Source organism: Macrobrachium rosenbergii, chromosome 9 (genome assembly GCF_040412425.1).
Source record: "Macrobrachium rosenbergii isolate ZJJX-2024 chromosome 9, ASM4041242v1, whole genome shotgun sequence".
In the NCBI taxonomy this organism is placed as follows: domain Eukaryota; kingdom Metazoa; phylum Arthropoda; class Malacostraca; order Decapoda; family Palaemonidae; genus Macrobrachium; species Macrobrachium rosenbergii.
In genome coordinates, this window is record NC_089749.1 from 56,835,311 (window position 1) to 56,859,732 (window position 24,422).

Consider the following 24,422-nt stretch of genomic DNA (forward strand, 5'->3'; position numbering starts at 1 on the left):
AAATAAAGATAAAATCCACGAAGGAAACAGAAACACTGGAGTGCTGCGAGGCCTTTTTGACACTCGTCCTTTACTTAGCAGAGTCTGCTAAGTAAAGGACGTAGTGTCAAAAGGCCTCGCAGCACTCCAGTGTTTCTGTTTCTTTTATCTTTATTTATATATTCATCACGTTCCATATTTTTTATCTTTATTTATATATTCATCACGTTCCATATTTTTGTGATTCAGTTATACATACATACATATATATATATATATACTATATATATATATATATATATATATATATATATATATATATATATATATATATATATACATATAATTAATTTTTTATTAGCAAGAATAAGAAAAAATCTTAATACAATGATGGGAACCAATGATGACAAGATGGCAAAACAAATTTCACTGCCAAAAATCCCAATCACCTGGATTACATAAAAAAATCTGCAAGCCCCTAAACCCTATATCCAGCAGTGATTTCCAAGAATTTTATCATCATAAACTTTGACTTACTTGCACCAAAGATCTCTTCTATTCTTTATTGAGAACAGAACGTGGCAAAGGCTCCATTAACCTTAAGGAAGTGTTGATTTGAAAGTCAAAGCAAAGTATTTCAAACAAGTTTCAATATTTACAATAACCAACATACTTTGACATCTTAAGCACCCTTTCATAACTTCTTCAACAGACTTTCTCCTAAACTGTACTTAAGTACAATGGTGATTTATTCAATAAAATGAAAATTCTGTCTACCGGGTCAACTTAACATTTACTCTATGATATGCATTATTAATTACTCCTCGCAGATTCCAAATATTTTCAAAGTTTTCAGGCTGGGTGTTGTACTGTGAATCCACAGCTTTTACACACAGCTGAGTTTCAGATATGCCCTCACCAACAGGAACCTCTGCCTGCCAGAGACTCCAGCCCCAGGCACGGGGATGACGTGCAGTATCTGATACTAAAGTATCGGATTCTTGCCAATTCTTACCTCCATCAGTTGAGACGTCAACACGAATAATTTTCCTGCCACCGCCACTCCATGCATAGCCTGAAAAAAAAAAATTGTGGAAAAAATCCTCAAACACCAATTTCAGCAGCTGGGGAAAAGGAAATTCCACTAAAAACAAAGGCCTATATAATTAGTAACATAATGCACTAAAAGTATGTAATTATATTCAAATGTATTAGCAACTTCTAAATTTCACTAATACCAAACAGCTTCAATGGAAGACGACCAGCTCATATGGTGTCTTTTCATCTGCTTGGAGACCTCATTCATGTTTCCACATACTTTTTAAATTAATCATGGCCTCTACCTGGCTTATTCCTCAAATAATCTTATAAAAAGTGACTCAAGTAGCTTTCCTTGAGATTTGGTACCGCTCCACCTACACACAGCACCATAAACTAAGTCTACACTGTAAAGTGTGAGGTTACATCACTGTACTAGTACTTGAGTATGTGGCACTGTTATTGCATGCAGAATCGTGTACTCATCTCTTAAGAGCTCACTGTTAACAGTAAGACAGTCTAGGATGGGAAATCTCATGAAGCCTACCAAAACATCCTCATCACCTTACAATATAAACAAGATTCTCGTGATCCTCAGAGTCCTGGGAAACAAAAAGCATTAAAGAAGATGGGGGACTTCAACAGAGCAGAACCAGATTCACCTGTGAACCTAGTTCTGAAGAATGTATCTAAACATGACACAACCACAGACCATTCTTCACATGAACAACTTAGTCATAAGTAAAAATGATTTTGACAATGACCCAATAATTAATAAAAAAGAAAGCTCTAAAACAAACCTACAAAGAAAATGAAGCACTGTAAAAAAAAATACAAAGGGAAACAATAAGGGTTTCTCCTACAGGGGATTTGTCACCAAATATCTACCTTCCACTTTGTTTATTACATGTAACAATTTAGGTCTTGCTTCTTTATACCCTCACAAGGCACTTTGATGTAGGGTATGAAAGCTTGTAATTTATATTAACATGGCTGGATTCTAAATTAGTTTTACATAATCTAGATTAAAACTGGCAAAACTTGTGATGGAACATGTAAGGACAATAAGACAAACCAAGGAGCAAAACAGAAATATTTGGCAATATGGTACTACTGTACTATACCAACCTCTTAGGCTGACTTTGCCATCAACCACTTTCAGTGTTTCACCTTCTTCAGGGACACATATTGCAGAAATAACAGGTAATTCTTGAATTGCTGGCGACTTTGTGAAATCTACAGTATCCCAATCGATATTTGGAGCAAATCCCTTATAGTCATTTTGCTGCCAATGTGCGTCAGATTCTTTTTCTGATATTACAATCTTACCTGTAAAAAAATGTAATACTGTATCTAAAAAATATGACCTGATGCTCTAAAAATAATTCAAGAAAGTTTTACATTCTGATTGTAATGCTTTTTAAAAACTATAATATACCTGCTCTTATTAAAGATAAGCAGATGGTTAGAAGATCACAAGGTAAAGAACTGTATCTAAATATATAATGTAGGTAATCAACCTTTGCAAAAGCAATTCTGATTTTCCCTTCAAGTTTAGGCTTGTCATCCCCAACTGAAATTCCTCAACATATTCATTATTAACATTTTTCAGGTTTTTCCTTTACTTGATTAGATGCTAAATGAATTCTCCACTATTTCTTTCACTGGGCATGTCACCAGTTTGTACCCTGCAAAAATTTGTACCCTGCAAAAATTAGCAGTCACCATTATTGGCATTAAAGATGGTAATGTACAAATATGGAACCTGTGGAAACAATTACTGCGACAAGGAGGCTCAACATTTGTCTCCTAGTGTTCAGTCTTGCCCTAACATACCTCATTACAAAGAACTAGCCAAACAATAACTGCCCGATATTATCACACACGAAGTTTGTACATTACAAGGCAAGTAAAGATGTGGTCAAAACAAACCATGTGTGTAAACCACAATTATTTTTTTACTCTCACACTGACAGAAAGCTTTTCAGAATCCCTTTCCAAAATAATGTTAACAATATTAAAAACTTACCAAGCCATTTAACATTTCTTGCACCAACAACCCCAGGTACAACTACCCGCACAGGAAATCCATGATCGCGTGGGATGGGCTCTCCATTCATCTCGTATGCAAGAATAACATCTCCTTGGGGATCTAATGCCTTTTCGATCTGAATACTGGAGCCATATGGCATACTTGCAGGATCAGTATCCAAACCCTCAAACTGCAAAAGACAGTTATAAATTCATCCTAGTGTCTCACTAAAAATAATTCTAGAAATTCTCTTCCAAATCATTTCATACTATTACGGCTAATTTTGTTGCTGCATTACAAGCCTCCTCTTCTCACTCATACCTAAGGAACTCATTAACATACAAAGGAGCTACAGTTAAACAATAGTTAAGGTCTTCCCATTTAGAATGAAAGCAAAGGAATGGAATATAAAATTTAGGCCAAAGGCCAAGCACTGGGACCTATGAGGAAAACTGAGAGTAAAAGGGTTTGAAAGGTGTAACAGGAGGAAAACCTCACAGTTGCACTGTGAAACAATTGCTAGAAAAGGGTGGAAAGTAAGATGTAAAAAATAATATGAATGGAGTTACAATAAAAGGAATGAGAGGGGGTTAAAACACCTGTAAAATTAACAGGTTTGTATCAGTAAACCACAAAATTATTTTTAATTTATTTCTATACACATTTCAAACCTGTTGCTTGTACCCAGGCCTGATAACTACTTTCAAGGAAGATGATCAACTCCTAAGTATCTAAGCTGACACTTTCATCAAATGAGTGATAATGATGATGATGATGATGATGATTATCTGTATTATTATTATTATTATTATTATTATTATTATTATTATTATTATTATTATTATTTACAGTAGTTTAACCACATCCATGAATCACAACTCCTGACTCACATCTCCAAGTAAAGGAATGCAGAAAGTATCAGGGTTGTTTCACAGCAAAGCACAAAAATAATAGCTTCAGTAATTGATAATAAAATAATTATGAATCTTATAATCAAAACCCCACTTATCAAGTAAAGTATTTATGATAACACTTCAGAGAGTTAATATATTACCTGTACATGAAGTGCACTTGTATTTTCTAACGTCACTCCCATGTCTTTAAGTACATCACATAATCTTGCTCCACTCCACGTAGCATTCCCAATGGCAGCCTGGCCCCAACTCAGGCCTTTTACTGGTTTCACCTGAAACAATTTAGTTACATAATATCAAAATCTGTGTATCTACACAGCTCCTAATTTTCCAACATATATTTATTCTAATCCAACAAATCTACTTGTCCTACCCATACTTTGTTGTCATATTCTTGAACTCTGAAGAACTATAAACTTTTGTCCCAATCTTCATTTGTGATGTAACAACATGGTGACACTGCTTTAGTTGTCAACACAATATCAAAATGTTTCTCACCGATCTATAAGTATGCTAACACCAGCCACGAGATAAAAGTAAAAAAAAAAAAAAAAAAAAAAAAAAAAAAAAAAAAAAAAACTAAATGTTAAATATCAACAGCAATGCAATGGGGGGGGGTGAAGGGATGGATGTTGCCTACAGCATGCCTTCGACAGCCTTTTAATTTTCATCCATTTCCTACAGCCCCCTACCTGCCTAGTTGTCTAACTTAACTTTACCTTGCTCTTATTTTCACCTATCATTCAAAAATAAATCCTTATGCCAACTCTGTGAAACTTCTCATAGAGCTCGCAAAAAGAATCAGATACCAAAAATTTTTCTAACATCTCAGGGCAGTTTCCTTCTAAATCTAAAGGTGTCAACGTAAATTTATACCCTGCTCTGAGGAAGTCACGATCTATATATCTAGGCATAAATAAGGTTAAAATTGCCCTTCCAACCCTGAGGATCTAAGAAATAATAACACTACATTCTGCTAACCTCTTAACACAAGGCTCAAGAGACAAATTTTTTTTTTCTTCCACCAGTATTTCACCTTTAACAATAAGTGTTCAACTGATCACTGAATCTGGTTGTTTTATTTCCACAATCATTTTTCATAACCACACTGCTATTAATCCTATCACCTTTTAACCCTCCCATTTCTTACTGTCCACCTATTATAAAGTCCAACGCTTCTTAACCTCCTCCTCTATACTTACAAGCACAATGTACAGTGACACTGTCACTAGCTCTTACCTTCATCATCTCCGACCTGCGGTTACCAGCACACTGGATAGTAGCAGTTATAGTGTGTTTCGGGTACTTCTTGATATCACTCAACTTTATCGTCTTCTCTTTATCCAACGTTTCATCCACTATTTCTAATTCATAAGTCTTGGCATCAACTTCAGGCACTGGTAGGTGGTTCCGAACATAAAATAATTCACTGAAAGAATTATTGAAAAACCAAGTCAAAGTACTGCCGAACACATATCAACAAAAATTAACTATGCAGGGAGACAACTCAAAAACTGGTAAGGTGTATAACACATTTGTCAAGTTCTATACAATAAATCTCTAAAACCGAGTCAACTAAATCACCAAGCATAGAGCTACTGGCATGTGGCAGAGGTGAGTTGTGTCTTTAACAGCTGTCCTGCAACTATCACTCTTACTACTGCAACTTGTATAAAAATTCCAAGTTTTCCTAATACCTCTTTCTGGGTTTTTGCACTAAAAATATGAGAACCCTCCAATGCAGCTCAATTTGTTACTAAAAATGAACAATGTTTAAACCTGCTTTGTTTCATAAAACTAACAAATATTTATTATGCCCACCATAGTGGTTGAACAATTTTCCCAGATACTTTCAGTCCCTATGAAGCAAATGGCAGTGGAGATATAGATGAGTGAATGTGCTGTGGGGCCCACAGGTGCTCAGCAGTCAGCTATTCACTTTATGCTTCTGCGTTGAGTCCATTACTCCAGATTTTTACTTTTAGTTGCTCCAACACAGACGATTGCTTTATTTACTTAATTACTCAGACGAATGCCTTTTTTTTACTTAATTACTCTATCATAATAATGACTCTTTTAGCAAAAATAATGTAAAATATATGAAGTACAGAAATAGGAACAGTAGCAGTAAAAGGAAGAAATTGTTAATTATTCTTTACAAAGAATATATGATAACTATTAATGCCTGGACTTTAGTATGAAGAAAATGTGACTGGAATGTATTTGATATTCATATTTGCTTTGACTTTTATTTGACTATGTAATTTTCTATATTACAGTACCGACATTATTGGAAACAAAGCTCCAAACTGCAAAATAATATATTTGGCTGCAATGCTTTTATATCTGTCAAGTCCAACTTTGTTGTAAAAGATCACAGTAGTTTGTGCTCACATTTCAGAGTGGGGCTTGATATTGTCATTAAAACCAGTTGCTTCCACCCCACTGGTTAAACTTATGAACTTGACCTTAACCTATAAGATGCACCATGACATTTTTTTACTTTTTTATCTTAGAAAAAATTATGTGGCTTATAGTATATACCATTACATACAGTAATTATGCTATAAAATACCACCATTACTTAAGAACTAAGGATGCGAAGATGGATAAAACTATGAAAATGAATGGCATGACACAAAACACAAATATGGCTCGATCATGGAAAGGCAACGCAGAAAACATGTGAACACACCTGAGTCGCACCTCATGGGTGGTGTGAACCTGTGCAGTGGAGCCTTGGTATTTCTCGATCAAACAAGTTGGTGTAAATGGAGATGTACAGAAATAAGGCCATTTATGATTAATGGGTTATTATGAAAATATTGTTTTATTTTGTGAAAAGAATGTTTACATTTTGGTTCTGAGGAAGATTATATTTCAGTTAGGTTTACCTTATTTACCTGGAATTTGTTATAGAAGTATTTTTATAGGTGATAAACACAGTTCCCATGTTTATTTGCCCCAATATAGGAACCTCACACGGAAAAACTTGAAGTGATGGAGACTATTTTGTTAGCTTACAGAAGAGAAGGGAATGTTCCCTTCCAAAAGCTGATAAAATCACTTCTGTTACTTGTAGTTTTTTTTTGTGGGCTTCTTTTATTATGAGGTATTTTTAGTTTGTGGCTTTTTCTGGATAGCATTTTGATGTAGGGAACAACAGCGATGAATGATCTTTGGACTACTTAGCTTCCTATTTTGTATTTAGAGACCTGTCAGTCTTAAATGAACTTAAGTGTTGTTTCTTTAATACAGTACATTGGGTTATTTTGTTAACTAGTTTAGAGATTAGGCACTTTTTGTGAGCTTTCTGAGAAGAGTCTGATTTTCCTACTTCTCAACATTCTTCCTTTGTTATCTCTTGGTTTGACATTCAATCATTTTCTGTCCACCAACTTTGTACTTTGTGTACAGTACTTCCTATTCAAAACAAACTCACAATACCCCTCCACAAAATCTAAAAGCCTGGTAACAAATTACAAAATATTACAGTTAATTCCGAATAGTGAAAAACACAATAGAAAATACATCTTACTTTGGTGTTATGAGGTTTTCAGCAAGGAAAGCCAGCGGCGTCTCTGCATTGAAAGGTTTCTGAGATGCTGGTATTAGGGTAACATGTCTCCTTGGTTCGTTGCCATATGGATCACTCATGTCTTTGACCATAGCTCCAACATCGTCGGCTGCTAAATTTCCTGTTGTATTTTGGATAAAATTTTCTGATCAATTAGTACATCACATTAATAGCAGAGCTGAAAGAAAATATGCAAAGCCAAGCAGTCACTGAAATTTTAAGTCTTTACCAAAACAAGATCAGCTGACGGTTACAGCGCTATAGTACAATACACTCATAAATGACTGCTTTATAACACAGCTATGGAAGAAATGAGGCAATCTAAAACTGGTAAAATACACGCAGAGGCTAAATATGCAAGTTGAAATAAAAATAACTTTAAAAACGAATTCAAATGTTCATGGAACCCAGTTATGTCAGCCCTGCCTATCCAGCCATCAAGTGACAAGCAGTTAGGCCCCAACTGACTTTATCTAGCCTAACCTCGCATAGTGGCTGACATATCAGATACAAAAATAACTTGGGGCCAACATGACTGTCTCAATTTCCATCCCAACAAATCACAATCAAATTCATGCCACAGGAACACTGACAGAATTACAGGTTACAAGATTTCAAGCACCAAAAGGAGTATAAAACTTTTCATAGCTACAGTGATTACAAATCTTACTATGACTAGTTTCCTACAATCTGAATCAAAGCATTTTAAGAAATACATCAATATTTTTGTCAAAAAGTACAAGTCTTTTTCGCCAACATCCATCAAAGACGATGATGAATGAACACAGAAAATGCCATCCAATTAAAATTAGGAAAAAAAAAAAAAGTCACAACATACCTATCCTGTACTTCTCAAATATTTTCAATACATGAGGATTTTTGTGAACTGCATAGAGCGCCCAAAATGGTTCCACAGAACCTCCTGCACCCATTAAGATCTTATCTCCACCTGCAATGAAATAAGCATGATTTCATTTTATGCTGAGTTCCATACATGAATGACTGGCATATGACAAATACTGAAATCAATAATTAATGTCTTTAATAAGACCATATAATCATTTCAAGAATTTTCTTATCTTACTAAGCTTAATTTTTATATCACCAAGGCAGCAGCTGCACGCCGACAAATCATAGGTAGTACTAAGAAAATATTCAAAAGCAGTACATTAATTTCCAATCTTAATTCTCAAAAAACTTTTAAACAATACAATAATATCCACCATTAATGCTCACAAATTTTCAAAAATGGCAAATCCAATAGTAAAAAAATGCACAGATGTCAGATGAAACAAAAAACACAAGCCACAAGAACACACCCAACACAGGGAAAAATTATGACTTAACAAATCTGCAATAAAAAGCAATTAAGTGGTCAAATCATGAAGAAAAGTAAGCCTAACGGCAAGTACAGTACAATGACAAACGAGAAAGAGTTACCTGGATGTTCATGTATGAAATCAGTGATGTCATAAACACCATGCCTATATGCAACCCAGACACGTTTATCTACAGTGTCATGTTTGGCGACATCCTCCAGCGTGTATTCTGGCATCCCATCCTTATATGCGCCATACTCAGCTACTTCTTCGTCAGCTACCAAGAGAGAACTGGCTGCCTCTGAAAAGAGAGCAAAGACAAATCTACTTCAAAACAATTAAAAAAACAGAAACACAGACACCACCCCACTTACAAGAGAGTTACATTCTGGATGGCTATTTGTGTGCTGAATTGTTTGTAAGTTGGTTACCGTACTCTTCACGCCTATTTAAATACAGTATGATATAGAGTCAATACAGTACTGTACATTTTTTCATCCTAAAACAATTCACTGTACATGCAGTACTGTATTTTATACAATATAGTAGGTGCACAGAATAAATTCTGAACTTGCAGGTGGAAAAGGGGAGAGCTCTGAACACAATTTTAATCTGCAATCCTGTTTGTTTTTTATCTCTGAATGTTTACAAGTTGAATGTTCGTAAGTAGGGTGGTGTCTATATACAGAACACAGTTTTTTCTTTACCATGGTAAAGCAAGAAACTGAAAGAAGGCTTACCTGCTGTGAGGTGGTATTTCAGCCACAGTGCAACACCGGCACCTGCTCCAATAACACTTGCCAAAATGGCATGCTGCCTGTGATAGCGAGAACCTTGTGAACCATTGTCCTCATAATTCCAGCTGTGCTGTAGTCTTGTCACAACGGCTGAACTCCGACAACTTTTCGAATGAACAAGACTGGAAAGAATAAATAAGGTTTTTATTATTATTATTATTATTAAGTAGTTGAGCCAGATCATTGAGCTAATTTATTTAGCATTCACAGACCTGGTCTGAAGGACTTTTCCTTACTACAGATAAAGTTTGGCTCTTATTAAATTACAGTTCCTTAATCTATAATTGGATTACTTGAAAATGATGGAGAAACTTAAAATTTCTTTAAATGATTTGTTTCCAAACCTTGGCATTTGTTGTTGATTATATTTTGGACATTCTTGCAAAAAAAGTTTAAACACTGGTACAGTACGTTCAACTATGGATTGGATCACATGAGTTATTTACCAAATATTCATGGGTCATATGAGAGTGATTCATTCCAAGTCAAAATCACTTGTGTGCCATTCCTTTTGATAAGTTGAATTCCATACTTAACATTGGGCTTGATCTCTTTTAATTTGTTACTAAAAATTTCATTATTTTATATAATCAAGCCACTTATAGATTATAATGGATTTAAGAGATATTATACAATCACTAATAGGAATATCTTTGTGTGATCTTGTCATGGTAGTTACAGCTTTGTCTGTGTTTATCAGCTTCATGGCCATCAATGCCTACATGGGCAGGAATCTAACATATTTCTACATTTTTATCATCTGAAGAAAACTTTTCATTTATGTCTATTAACTCAAATAATCTATTGGCCCTTACTGAGAACGGTGGAGTGTTTACAAATATATTTCTTTGGGGATAAAAAGCACACACAGTTACAGTAACAGGTACTGTGTATTGTTTCAACATCTATGGCTAAACCAAAAAAACATCGCAGAGAATGATACAGTGAAATGCAGGAGTCTGCTAGTGATATGATGAGTCTCCTCTACTTCCTCATAACAGTAGTAGTGGTAACAGGACTCTGACTATGAAAAAGCACATGATGTTGCTGACACTGTATAACAAACAAATAAAAAGAAGTGGAAATTAAATTCAACTTTCCTGATAACACTAATGAGCAAAGAAAATATCAACCTGTCTAATTTCAAGGAGGTACTCAACTCAGCTAAACTAGTTCCAACAAGTATTGGACATTACAGAACATGATTATGTAAACTTTACATTTTTTTTACCATGATTTAAAATCCCCTTCCCTTCCAAAATTCAAGAAAATTATTTTACTTAGTCATCCTGAATTGGGTTTTAAGTGTCTTTCAACTGATGGGTCTCAAGATTAATGTGGAACAGACAGTAAGTCCTAAAAAACAGTGTTGACTAAATTCAGACAGTTTGAATTCCTGACTATCATCCTTGCAATCACGAAACAAGTCATAGTCCACACCTTAGAGGCAAATACAATATCTACATTACAGATTTGTGACATATAAAACTCATAAGAAATCAAGAGACTTAAAAGTATAGATTTAAGCACTCCCACAGTCTTTTAATAACAAAAATACTATTCCACATAACTGCTGTATAAACTGTTCCAACTTTCAACACATTTCAAAGCACAAGTGCCTTGTTTATCCATTTTCACCCGCTCTGAAACTCCACCTTATTAGCAATATATTTATATACAAGATATATATACAATAAATACAATTTTTAAAAAATCATGCCCAGAAACTTGGCAACATAGTCATAAACACAATCAGAAAGGGGTATTGTGGGGGGTGGTAGGCCAAGGTAAGCAAGGGGGAGGTGAGGTGAGCTGGGAGGGCCCTTGTTTACATGGGAGCTTTTGCCACTAGAACTGGCTTAAAAGCATCAACATCACTTAACATCAATTCATTTCTCATTTTTGATGGCTCTGCAATACTAAGGGAAAGATCTCACTTGGGGGCACCTCTTTTTAAGGGTACTTCTAATTAAGAGTTTAATGGCATGAATGCAGATACCCTTCCCTGTCTGCAGACATACCTCCCACCTAAAGAGTGAGTGTTCACATAACAGACAGAGGTTCATATTTTTGTAGGAACAAATAAGAAACCTTAACAGATAATCTGTATGTTGCCTAGATACTGTACACAAACCAGAATTCTTTTAAACAGATATATCTTCAGTAACAGCTGGTCGAGTCATTGAAGCTTGGAAACATGTCCAGTAGTTCTAGACCTCACTGCACATCTGTTAAGAATGCAAGTGATCCCTTGACCCTTAAGGGACAGGCTAATTATATATAATGCACACCCCCAGACTGGGCAAACTTTAAGGTTGGCCAATTCAAGAAAAAAACACACCAATGGAAAGAGGAAGATATGCAAATGCACATGGTGTAAGAAAAAAAATTCTAAAAAATTTTCCCTACCTTCCACGGGAAGTTGAAAGTGACTATTTACAACCCTGTGTAGGGCCTCTTTTACAAAATACTTGTAAATTTTACCAAGTTATACATGTTTTTCTAATAATTTATTTTATTTTATCTTGTAAAATTATAATTACAACTCACACAATATCATAACAGATAAGAACTAAAATCAGTAACAAATTCTGAGCATATTTGTTGTAAAATATTTACATAAATTTTCTGAGATTGGGAAATGCAGTAACTTTTTTTTATTTATACATGTTTTTTCTCATATTTCTTTGCAAAATTACAACTATAATTGACATCATATCATAAAGGTAAGGACTAAAACCAACAGTAATCCCTGGGTATAGTTACAAGCAAACAAATAAAGAGACGTCATGGCAGAGAGGGGAGCAAGACATTCCCCCTCCAAGTCAAGAACAATACTGAAGTTCCCAAGATGCCCACGATCGAGCTGAGCTGAATTCTTTAGTTGCCACAATTCATTCTTGGGCCACTGAAGAATTGGAAACTCTTTCCAGCTTGATACAGATAAATCATATGGCATGTAATATTAATCCTCCTCAGAGGGAATCCATCCACCACCCAAAACCTGTTTTAGATCCTCTATTGAGGGGATCCGTCCATTAAGGGTTAAATCTGATGTATTCCTATGTGAATACAAACCTATGTCTTTCATATGGAGACTCATTATTTATATGGGAGGGATTGTCTAAAGGGCCTAACTGGAAATGCCAGCTTCCAGTTCACCTACATGAGCACATGGAGAATGACTCTTGTAACCATGGGTACTGACATGAACCCAAGTTTCATATGTATGACAGGAACATCAGCTTGGAAGGAAGCGATATTATTGCTATTAGACCCAAAGCTAATGATGCTCTATTGCCTTGGGGATTCACTCCCCTCTTGATCCATGAGAGCAAATGCCTCACAGGGCAATCCAGGACTGCAGACCCTACCCTTACAAGGAGAGAAATAACTGCAAGGATCCAATGTGTAAACAGCAACAAAATGATCCCACACACTCTGTCTCACCTTATACATCTAGAATTCATACCCTTTTTAGTTTTCTTTAAAAGAAAACTATTGTGTGCCGGCTTTGTCCATCTGCACTTTATTCTGTCCACACTTTGTCTGTCCTCCCTCAGATCTTTAAAACTACTGAGGCTAGAGGGCTGCAAATTGCTATGTTGATCATCCACCCTCTAATCATCAAATATACCAAACTGCAGCCCTCTAGCCTCAGTAGTTTTTATTTTATTTAAGGTTAAAGTTAGCCATAATTGTGTTTCTGGTAATGATATAGGATAGGCCACCACTGGGCCGTGGTTAAAGTTTTATGGGCTGAGGCTCATTCAGCATTATACCGTGGCCATCAAAAGGTAGATCTGTTTCTGGTGGCCTTGATTATACGCTGTAGCGGCTGTACAGAAAACTCAATTGCACCAAAGAAACTTCAGTGCATTTTTTACTTGATCTGATTGACATCCATACATAAAGCTAAGTGTTATCACACACTAAGCCAAGTCGTAAACTTGAGAAATGCTTATCAAAAACAGCTTCAATGCACAGCTGACAACACAGCAATATATCTGCATAGGACAGAGGGCCTAGAAAAAGTGCTGGTTTACTGACAAGTGAGTGAGTGGTACCAAGCAATGCACCTACCTTGAAACAATTAACCACCTTATTACCAAGCTTCAATGACAGATTTCAGCTTGTGCTCGCAATACTCCTATACTGTACTGTATACAAGGTGCTGGTTGGTATTAACGTAAGAACAATTATCTGTAACCAGTATGATGTAATAAACAAAATATAGCACTAAAAAATTCCATCCCACCTCCTGAGTAAAAAGCGTGGTATCATATTTATAGCTGCCCTGACACCTGCAAACAGAAAAAACAGTATGGTTACTCATTGGGTAAAATATGGGTACCAATTCTCACCAGATATCACTGATGAAAACTTTCACAATGTTCTACTGTATTGAACTATTTTTCATATGGAAACCTACTGCAAAAATTCTCTAAGACCATTTAAAATTCCTATTAATCAGCACAATAATAACCTCATTTTTTGTTTCTATATTATCCTTGGAAACAAAAAGATGAGGTTATGCCATGATGAAATGTACACTGTGTTTTTATATTACATCAACTGCATAAGTACAAAATGCTTAGTATTGCCTAATTTATAGATCATATTAAAAAACTTGGTAAAAAACTGACTTGAAACTTATGTGCTAGAAAGGCAATGATTATAACCTAATAACATCAAAAAGCTGGATAAACATGCATTCATACCAAAACTACTAACATTAAGAAAATAAAAATGACCTGCACACTGGCTGCTCTACATTTTTGCTTTATTTGGCAACAAAAAATTATAAAGTACATTTAAATCTATAAATTAAAGTTTTATCCAAATATCACTAGATATGAAATTACTGAATCCAAAACAACATAAAATTTAATAAATCACAGTACGTAATTCTATTTTGGAAACAATTGCACCAAATTTAACCTGAGCACTGACTAGTTGAGCATCTATTCAGTTCAATAATTACAGCTAGTTAGATATTTGCATCTCACTTGGTACATACATAGCCAAGAATATAATAAGCTAGACTGGCTAGTCATAGCTTACTGCAACCTAACAGACATGGCTGAATGTACAGTAATGGGGATTTAGCAACCCACATTACTATCAAGATCCTTAGACCTCTTTCAGATGCACCAACTTTCCACCAGCTGCTGTCAACAGCACAATACCATATCCATAAATAACTATGGGTGTTTATGCATGCTTACATATGCTTCCACCAGGGCAAAATGTCATATAAGATCGCCATAGAGCCCTTTTATTCTAACATGATATGTCATATCTAGTGAGAAAAATGAATAGCCCTGTACTTGTTAGTCAGACTTTTGAAATACTGACACACCAACATGACTATATTATCTAATATTCCAGTTTAAGATGAGAGAAATTCAACAGTTGTGGAAGAAAACTCACATATGTACATCATTAATTACAATCATTTAAGTTACCTTTAACACGATAAAGTTTTGCTTATATTACAATATACTCTCTCTTCAAAACAATTATTTAGGCTATCTAGTTCAAACAGATAATATGGACTTCAGTGGCTAGGTTATATCTTGGTATGGCCAAAATTTCATAGATGAGGCCACTCCTACTTTCTGGCTCAATGAATGTTTCTCTTTCAGATACATGATGACTGACTGACAACAGCCACCCAAGGAGTAGCACCTGGTGGTTGTGTAATGTCTTTGGAAAATTTTTATTTTAACACCACAACCACTCCTAAGATTGCTGAGTTTAATGCCAATGCCATGGGAATGAAAGTTAAAACAGAAATGTCAGATGGCAATTATGGTAGTTGGGTATTAAAGTACAATAATACTGCATCATTCACAAATGGGACATTCACATAATGGCATGGGGTATGACATACGACGTAGTCGTACTCTGTTGCGGGCAAAATGTAATGAGCCTGAAAGTGAAAGACGGCTCACACTTCCAGTCATGGCCTGCCCAACCTTACCAGCAATTTAACCTACAATAACCTGTCTAGGGTAGCCACAAGGAGCTTTGGTTATATCTCTCACCTTGTGGCAGACAACTACGGCCCTAGGTGAGACTGGCCTATGTTCTGTCATAAGGCTACATCTGTGTGTCGTGACAGCTCTGCCCAGCCTTAGCTGCCCAGATGTAGCCCCATGACAGAACATAGGCTAGATAGACTAGGGCAGTAGTTGTCCGCTGTAAGGTGAGAGATATAGCCTAACCAAAGCGGAGCAGATGCAGAATAGGGAGATGGGTAGGCATGAGAAATCCAACCGTGAAAACGGGCCAAACTTCACCTTTCCTTGAATGGTGTGTCCTGACCTACCCATACTGTACCTTCCTGACCTACCTTAAGGTGCCATGCCCTGACCTGGCAGGGGAGGTTTCACACTCACCCCCTTGGACCACATCAAGTAATTCATGACCAAATACTCTGCAATCCACCCAACGAAGCTCTTTGTGGCTACCCTAAACTGGTTAGTATGGGTTAAATACCTGGAAAGATTAGGCAGCCCTATATGCTAGTCTAACTTCGCTAGATTACCTTAACGTAACTAATGCCTTTCTAAATGTCCTAGTGAAAGCACAGTGGATCCGAGTGCCTTGGCCTCACTGTTTGAATCGGGAAGCTTGCAAACGTTTGAAATTATACTAGCAGATGGCAGGTGATGCCCTTAGCGTGAATATTGTGGTCTAGGGTGCGACAAGTCAGCGTCCAGACTAACATTTGTAACTTATATAAAAAAGAAGCATCGCCGTCTAAACTACGTCACTCGTCAAGGACTTCAGATAAATTCGTCCCCACTAGTAAGGTCAGCAACATTACGAAAGTATTCGAGCGAAAATCACATTCCAGACACATTCTTAACAACTGCAAGTCACTGACCTATCGCAGTGGGACCTTGTGAGGGACGTCTCGTCAAGCACAGCAGCAGGCAATCACTGCTTGCTTTCGTAAATTTCGTCTCTCCGTCTTCGTGGGTTGCGTCAACAGGCAACAAGTGTTGCCGGAGGGCCCCTTATGTGGGCCAAGAAGAAGAAGCAGAAGAAGAAGAAGGATATGTTTACATTCTCTGTATCGGGGTTCTTAACTTCTTTAATCACCGGGTGATCTTTATCTCATGCGTTGCGAATTCATTGTAGCTTTATACAATGGTCTTTGCGTCATGCGTAGTTAAAAGGTAACTTCAAAATTGAAACCTAAGAGAAAAAAGAAGAAATTTGGGAGTTCTGCATCAGAGTTATTATCTTGTCGTTCTCTTATTTAATCACCGGGAGATATTTATCTCATCCGTTTGCAGGTTCATTGTACCTTTATACAATGGTTTTTCGTCGTGCGGTGTTAAAAAGCAACACACAAATTGAAAATGAAGAAAAAATGACCTAAATCTTACTTTATTCTAGGCAGGCCAGAAAAAGAATTTGGCCGATCATTAGTGGGAGTTTTCATTCTTTTAAAAAGATTAGGGGCGATACCGCGTTCGACCGTTAGTTGTGGTTTGCTTACAATATTAGAAAGGCGATTGAGGCCCAATTTCATAAATTATCAATGGCACTTAGGGGCTGTCTTTGGTTAAGGGCCTGTGCTAGCGTATAGCCGAAGTAGGCTCAACGATCCACCCTGTACGAAATTCTATGAACCAGTTTCTTAGTACCTGAAGGCGGTCTTGGCCTCAAGAAATTCTAATATTCCAGCCTTCCGAACACTGCCGACTTGCCTGTCTTCAGGGCTAATTGACAGTTAATGGAAAATACTCATGATTCTTGTCAGTCATCAGAAAGCACTTTTTCAACAGAAGCCGTGACGCCGCACATAAATGCTGCTAATTTCTCTCACTCTCATACACTTCTACACAAGGTATTACATCAGTGATCGGTTACTTTCCCGTTAAGCTATCTTTCTCCCATTGTCTTTCGTTCTTTTCTGGAATAAGATGAGCGTGCTATTAAACATTCCATTAGTTTGTATATAAATTCATACCTCAACTTGCTCATGTTTATATATATATATATATATATATATATATATATATATATATATATATATATATATATATATATATATATATATTAATAATGATATATATACTACAATTCAAGATTCAAACTAATCCGCTATATTGCAAGTGCAGCTGTCTTATACTAAAGTAATCTTAATATATTACTGTCATATATGCAACGTCGGATCAAAGATATCACATTCTATTTGTTTGGCACTGTGAAAGTTCCTACACAGTATCCTATTGGATTACTAAATTAGCCTTTGAAACAAGAGTCCGTGCCGACACACAAGGCTGGCGCATTGTCAGAGCAACAAATAACTAATCTTCTGAGTCAACCGCAAGAGAAAATTTACGTTCCTTTGTTTAAAACTTGCAGCTTTAGCCATTTTCAAGCTTTACATTTGTAAAGCTAATCTTAAATTTGAGTGTGTGCGCAAGCATGTTTATGGTATATTTTTAATGAAATAATCAGGCATTTTCTTGTTCACATGCACAAAAAAGTAAAATTATTATTATTATTATTATTATTATTATTATTATTATTATTATTATTATTATTATAACGTCTTTAAGCTACACTTAACATAAAACAAAAGTTCATTATCAATGAAACATCTGGCTTAAATCTCAATTAAGAGAAACATTTATGAAAGTCAGGATAGTAATAATATTTCCCAACCCAAAACACCATCTCTACGAAACCTTGAAGAGCAGGCCTCGGAAGAATGACTGTTCTCACATTTCATGAGTGTACTGCAATTTGACAGTTATCTCTCCCAGCGGAGTGAAAATTAGTTATTACAGTACTTCGTAATAAAAAAAAAATCGTAATAAAAAAAAAAGTAAAAATGCACCGAAGTTTCTTATACGCAATCGAGTTTTCTGTGCAGCCGCTACAGCATATAATGAAGGCCACCGAAAATAGATCTACCTTTCGGTGGTCTCGGTATAATGCTGTATGAGCCGCGGCCCATGAAACTTTAACCATGGCCCGGTGGTGGCCTATCGTTGCCAGAAGCACGATTATGGTTAAAACTTTAACCTTAAATAGAAATAAAAACCACAGAGGCTAAAGGGCTGCAATTTGGTATGTTTGATGGTTGGAGGGTGGATGATCAACATACCAGTTTGCAGCCCTCTAGCCTCAGTAGTTTTTACGATCTGAGGAAGGGCAGAAAAAGTGCGGACGGACAGACAAAGCCAGCACAATAGTTGTCTTTTACAGAAAGCTAAAAATCGAGCTAAGATCAAAATCATGAAACAACAGTTCAGACATTGTGAAACTTTAGACTATCTTGCTATTCAGTTTTTAGGCGCAGAATACAACCACTAAATAAAACTATGCTAACTAAATGCAGAATAAAAAAAAGTGGCGAACAAGAATCATGAAAATATTTTACGTGTTTAGCATCGTACAATTATGTATCATAGCTACGTTAATCCTCAGAGTATTTATTCATGGCGCATGGTACTATGCATCCGGCACCCTCATTTTCTACTTTGTATATTCGATTCACAGAGACAAAACGAATACGAATGTCTATCTACTTAGGATACAGCGATAAACAGACCCCGTTACAACGCAGTGTAACTTGATGACCTCTTGGGATAACCACCGCTTGAAGGTATGTCTTGATGAATCCTCACCTTGCCAGGAGTCCAAAACTGGCTCGATTCGGTTAGCCCGTCAGTCCCCACCCTACCACCTTTAAGTCCCACGTATCAATGTTTATTGAAAGCTTCCTTTTGATCTCTCTTGCTCTTACCTTAGGTCTCATTTCATAGACGTTAGTGACGTACATGAAACTATTTGTTTTGCTTAGTATTCTGATTTACTCTAGGCAAACTATTATTCTTATTAATATGAGTCTGTTGTAGCACACGTAGGACATGTATGAATCCCATTCACATGGAACAAACCCACAGGGGCCAGCGACCCGAAATTCAAGCTTCCAAAGAATATGGTGTTCTTTCGAAAGAAGTAACAGAAGGTAATGGGAAACAGAAAGTTATTAGAAAACCAGATAAATTAACAAATAAATAAATAAATAAAAACGTAAGTAAAACACTGCAATACAGGTTGAACTGTATTAGGGTGGTAATGTTCATCGCCAAGTTTGTAGATTAATTGCTATGCAATACAATAGCCGGATGTAAATGATCGACTGAGTGTCTCGCACCAAAGGCGGAAAGGGGTCATTCCAGAAGAGCAGAATCAGGATGACGTAGCATATTTCTATACACGCTTTACCAGTCTCAACTGCTTCATTTTATTGCCTCCGCTTTACACAGCTGACAGTAAAGACAAAAATATATATATATATATTCTAGCTTTGTCAATACAGAAGAAAAGTTAATGTAATTAGAAATATTTTAAGTGAATCAAAGAAATATCATAACGCTAAAGGCGGTGGCAAAAGTGTACTTTCTCCCGGCATCTTTTAGCAGCTTGGCTCCGAATTTGTACCAAACAGCAATTCTAAGTTTTCATATTTCTGTAAAATCCCAGCCGCGTATTTTCCTTACAGTAAGTGACGAACAAGCCACAACTTTGAATATTTCGATTTGTCACAGTTTATGCTATTCTGTAACGTTCTTTAATTGAAATAAATCAATCAGTTATTAGCTAACTGGTCTAAGATTTGTCAGCAAGATGCTTAAAGATGCCGGAAAATGTGTTCTTATAATAGCTCCTTTGAGGGTTTGTGAACACTGGAGCAAGGTAAAATGAAAGAAGTTGGGCAGTAAGCAGAAAAAAGAATAAATGGAACGGATGAGCAGTAAAGGGAAAAGAACATTATACTCTTTTGCTGCTCAAGAAAATGTGCGCGGTAATCCCCACCTCTCTCCTGTAGGTGTTCGTTTTATCGCAAGTAACATAGATGGATTCCAGCAATTGTAAACTCGCTGTTTTGGTTCAAACCGGTTTAGGATATATTTACTACATTTGTAACTTTTGCGTTCTGGACTGTAACTTAGTACCTTGCCCAAATTCAGTTCTTCATTTCCTCAATTTTCTTTCTCCTCTTGTCATAATAGTACACAAACTCTTGACACCACCATAATACATAACGATTTGTATGCATCTTTGTCTCGATTGGCTAGGTCCGAGCCCATAAGTCCATACCATGCCTCACACCCTGCACGTGCTAGGCCAGCTTAATCTAAACCATCGTATGCATTTTCCCTGTAAACCTTCCATTATATGTTTGATTTTTTCATAGGTTCTCCATTTATAAGTACTGACCAACTGGTCTACCTGTACAGTATCAGGTAATTTTAGACTACAGAAGAGAAATGAAAAATTGATAGCTGGATGGAAGCGTATTCCAGAATTTTTGTTCAAGTTTAATCATCACTGTTGTTAGGTTATCTTAGAACTGTAAACAAGTTCATGAAATATAATGGTAAAAATTCTACAATACTCTGGTTTATTGGTCCTCTTTTTGCTAAATCTTTTTTCTTTCTTTCTTTAGATCTTCAGCTAAAAACCCTAATGGACAGAGTCAGCGGACTATACCACAAAGGGTTCCAAAGGGAAATCAGCCTGAGGAGAGAGAGAGAGAGAGAGAGAGAGAGAGAGAGAGAGAGAGAGAGAGAGAGAGGAGAGAGAGAGAGAGAGATTAAAGGAAAAGGATATAGAGAAATAAAGAAATATGACGGAATAGAAAATAAAACCGATATACCCGAAATTCAGGCGACGTCAGCACAGAGCAGGAATGAAATTGCTCCTCGCTTAAATATTTGGAGATCAGAAGATTCCACAACTGCACCATTCCACATTTTAGCTGTGGCCAGGATAAAATTCACAGCAAACTGAGTAGTATTAAATCAGTTGATAGAAAACGATGCACTGTTTGTGGCAGTACCCTACCCAGCATTGCGAGCGAAGACGACCAGGTCAGGTAAAGAGGAGTGCAGAGGATGTTTGTTGTTACAGCACATTTTACGCAACAAAACATAATGAACTCACTTTACGTCTCTGCCACAAGTTGACAAAATAAACTTGACTGATGACATAGCTCTATTCAAGAGTTTGAGATAACAACCAGCACCCGAAGACCAAACTGTTGAATAGTACTCGAAACAAGGAAGAAGAATTAAAGCATAGAGACCTGGAGCAACTTAACGGAAAACGAGTCAAACGCTCTGGAGCAAATGCAATACAGGATCCTCCGAGGAATGTATGAACAGCCGAAGGGCACGCCGTACTGGGGAATTATAGCGGAGTCCGGCATATCGCCAGTAGCCTATAGAATTGAATACAAGAAAATAATGCTATTCCACAATATTATATATACAGACGAGAAAAGGTTAATCAAAGAAACAGTGGAAGATCAGTTAAGAGCCCCCTACGGACAGTGCTGGACAAAAGGCGTAGAAAATATATGTAAAAAATATAATACAGATATAAATGAAATGAGAAAATATGGCAAAAAAGAACTGAAAAAGGAAATAAAGAGAAGAATAAAGCAAGATATCGAAGAAACATTGAAAGAAAAGAAGAAGGAAGAAATGAAGAAGCTGGGATTCATAGGTTGCTTTGAGGAAAATAAGTATCGAGGAAGATTATAAGGACGAGGTCTGTGATAACTGCAGAGTAGAGGAGGACAGCACCGAACATTTGTTCAGGTGTAAAACCTTACAGAGTCAGCGGACTATACCACTTAACTTGAGAGTCCCTGAAAGCCCCGAAACAGAAAGCTAGTGGAATATATAAGAATAACCATGAAAATAAAGGACGTCACCAACCTAGAAAGCGACGGCACCAGTTAAAAAGAAATAGTAACGTAAAGCGGAGGAGTAATAAAAGTAAATTCGAAATATTAAGTAACATCTGGAAGGTTTCGGGGTATGGTGCTGAATTAAATGAAAAACTGTTAAATGCTATATATAATGTAAAGTCAAAATAAAATTGGCTAAAATTGTATTCAAGGGAATAAAGCTTCGCACCTCAAGAGACTTGTATAGTGTGCCCGCAACTGTGTTTTTGAAGTGAGCGCCTGGGAACCAGGAACCGTCATCCAAAAACATTTCTGCAAGTTACCAATTTTTTGTGAAACAAGGAAAGCAATATTAAGCATAAGTCTCTCAAAAGTAAATTTCTTACCAAAATTTACACCTGAAATCGTGACCTGATATGTCATAGACATTTAAAGCCTTACCGTTGCTATAGAGTTGTAAGACCCAGACCTACTTGGATGAGAACTATATGAGATAGGAGGCTGGGGATGAACTGAGATTTGTGGAAGATGAAACGCGGGGAAAATATGGGTATAGTGGAATTTCACAGAAGCCCTTAGTTTGGATTAATCGGCGGTTTAGGCGATGGTAATGATGATAGCATTTCCGATGTCATAGGAATCTTACCGCAGTCTTGGTTTTCAAAATGCAAAGGAAGGACAACTGAAAGGCCATAATATCGATTAAGAATATATTCAATGACTTTAACAATACAAAATCGTTTTATTCCACATAATACCCGATGACATGTATATCCGGCAATCATACCTCGTTAGACGACAATAATATAAATACGAGAAACGGCAATTGGAACATGTCACGGGTACTAGGTGGGAAGGGCGTTGCTTCTGTCCAGAAGCTTTGTAATAGCAATGTCCTTTCAAGTAATCGTGTTATTCGTTAGTAACGAAGAAGAAGAAGATTCTGTCTAATATAGATTATACACTGACGTCACACTTTTCGTTATCGTCCACCGTTCTAGAGGGAGGTGGCGTTCTATGAACACCAACTGTAACGAAATCTCTATCTTTTTCCAATACTTTCATTTTGACATAGTATATACAAATTTTTTTTTACAAATTCTTATGAAATTATCATTTAATTGCATGAAAACAATGGAACGTCTCCATGAATAATATTTTTCGGATTTGCTAATTTTAGCAATGAACTGTGGACCACTATTCACTAATAAACACTGCAGAGTTTTGATAAAAGAACTTCCGTATTGGCAGCGAATAAAGAATATTTCATTCTTTGCACCAATTAAGCATTTATTTCAAGTGGACAAATGATGATAAAACTTTGCATGAAAGTCAATGTTGGCACTATTCTACACATCAGCAAGTAAATCGTGGAAAATGAACAACTTTCATCGGATGCTAACAGGGCTTGGCGGCTGTGTACGATAATTACCATAAGTTTATGTACCCCAGCGCAAGCAGTGGGCTTGCTTGCAAGCACTGTTCACCTTTTCTCTGGAAGTGGGTTATCATAGCATCATCACAATATTAAAACTACCAGTGACAATTTTCTTCCAGCATTTAGCATTCTAGCGATGCCCCTCTAAGTGTTAAGAATGAAATTGACTGAATTAGTTTTTGCGCACTATTGAAAAATATTAATTTTACGCTCTTGGTCTCGGAACTAACTACCTTAATCTAACTTTATGGTAGGGTATGAATATAACAAAGATACATATAATATACATACTGTATATATAAATATTATATATATATATGTGTGTGTGCCTGTGTGTATTTGCTAACAGGACCTCACTGACACTGGATGGTATCTAGCGGATATTTATTAAAAAAAAAGTAACTTTCATTGAATAAATATCTCCGCTAGATACCATTCAGTTTCAATGAGGTCCTGTTAGTAATTGTATTAAAGCACAGATAATTGTGCCAGTGATAAAGTTGACACACACACACACACACACACACACACACATACATACATATGTATATATATATATATATATATATATATATATATATATATATATATA

At 36.3% G+C, this 24,422-nt stretch overlaps 1 protein-coding gene across 3 annotated transcripts; it reads right to left on the reverse strand.

Annotated features, from left to right (window-relative positions):
- Nucleotides 1-329: 329 nt before the first annotated feature.
- Nucleotides 330-16,684, reverse strand: shop (shopper). 3 transcript variants are annotated; one of them, XM_067109261.1, is made up of 11 exons: nucleotides 16,552-16,684; nucleotides 13,915-13,960; nucleotides 9,600-9,778; nucleotides 8,981-9,160; nucleotides 8,379-8,489; nucleotides 7,502-7,661; nucleotides 5,203-5,392; nucleotides 4,104-4,235; nucleotides 3,047-3,239; nucleotides 2,146-2,346; nucleotides 330-1,054 (listed from the first exon to the last, which is right to left on the reverse strand). In XM_067109261.1, exons 2-11 carry the CDS (start codon nucleotides 13,938-13,940, stop codon nucleotides 753-755), a joined length of 1,674 nt encoding a protein of 557 aa, XP_066965362.1. In that variant the 5' UTR covers nucleotides 13,941-13,960; nucleotides 16,552-16,684; the 3' UTR covers nucleotides 330-752. The 3 variants fall into 3 exon arrangements, with proteins under 3 accessions (XP_066965362.1, XP_066965361.1, XP_066965363.1); XM_067109260.1 differs by lacking the exon at nucleotides 16,552-16,684 and adding an exon at nucleotides 16,391-16,433 and having other exon boundaries at nucleotides 614-1,054; XM_067109262.1 differs by lacking the exon at nucleotides 16,552-16,684 and adding an exon at nucleotides 16,210-16,317 and having other exon boundaries at nucleotides 614-1,054.
- Between the last annotated feature and the right edge of the window lie 7,738 nt (nucleotides 16,685-24,422).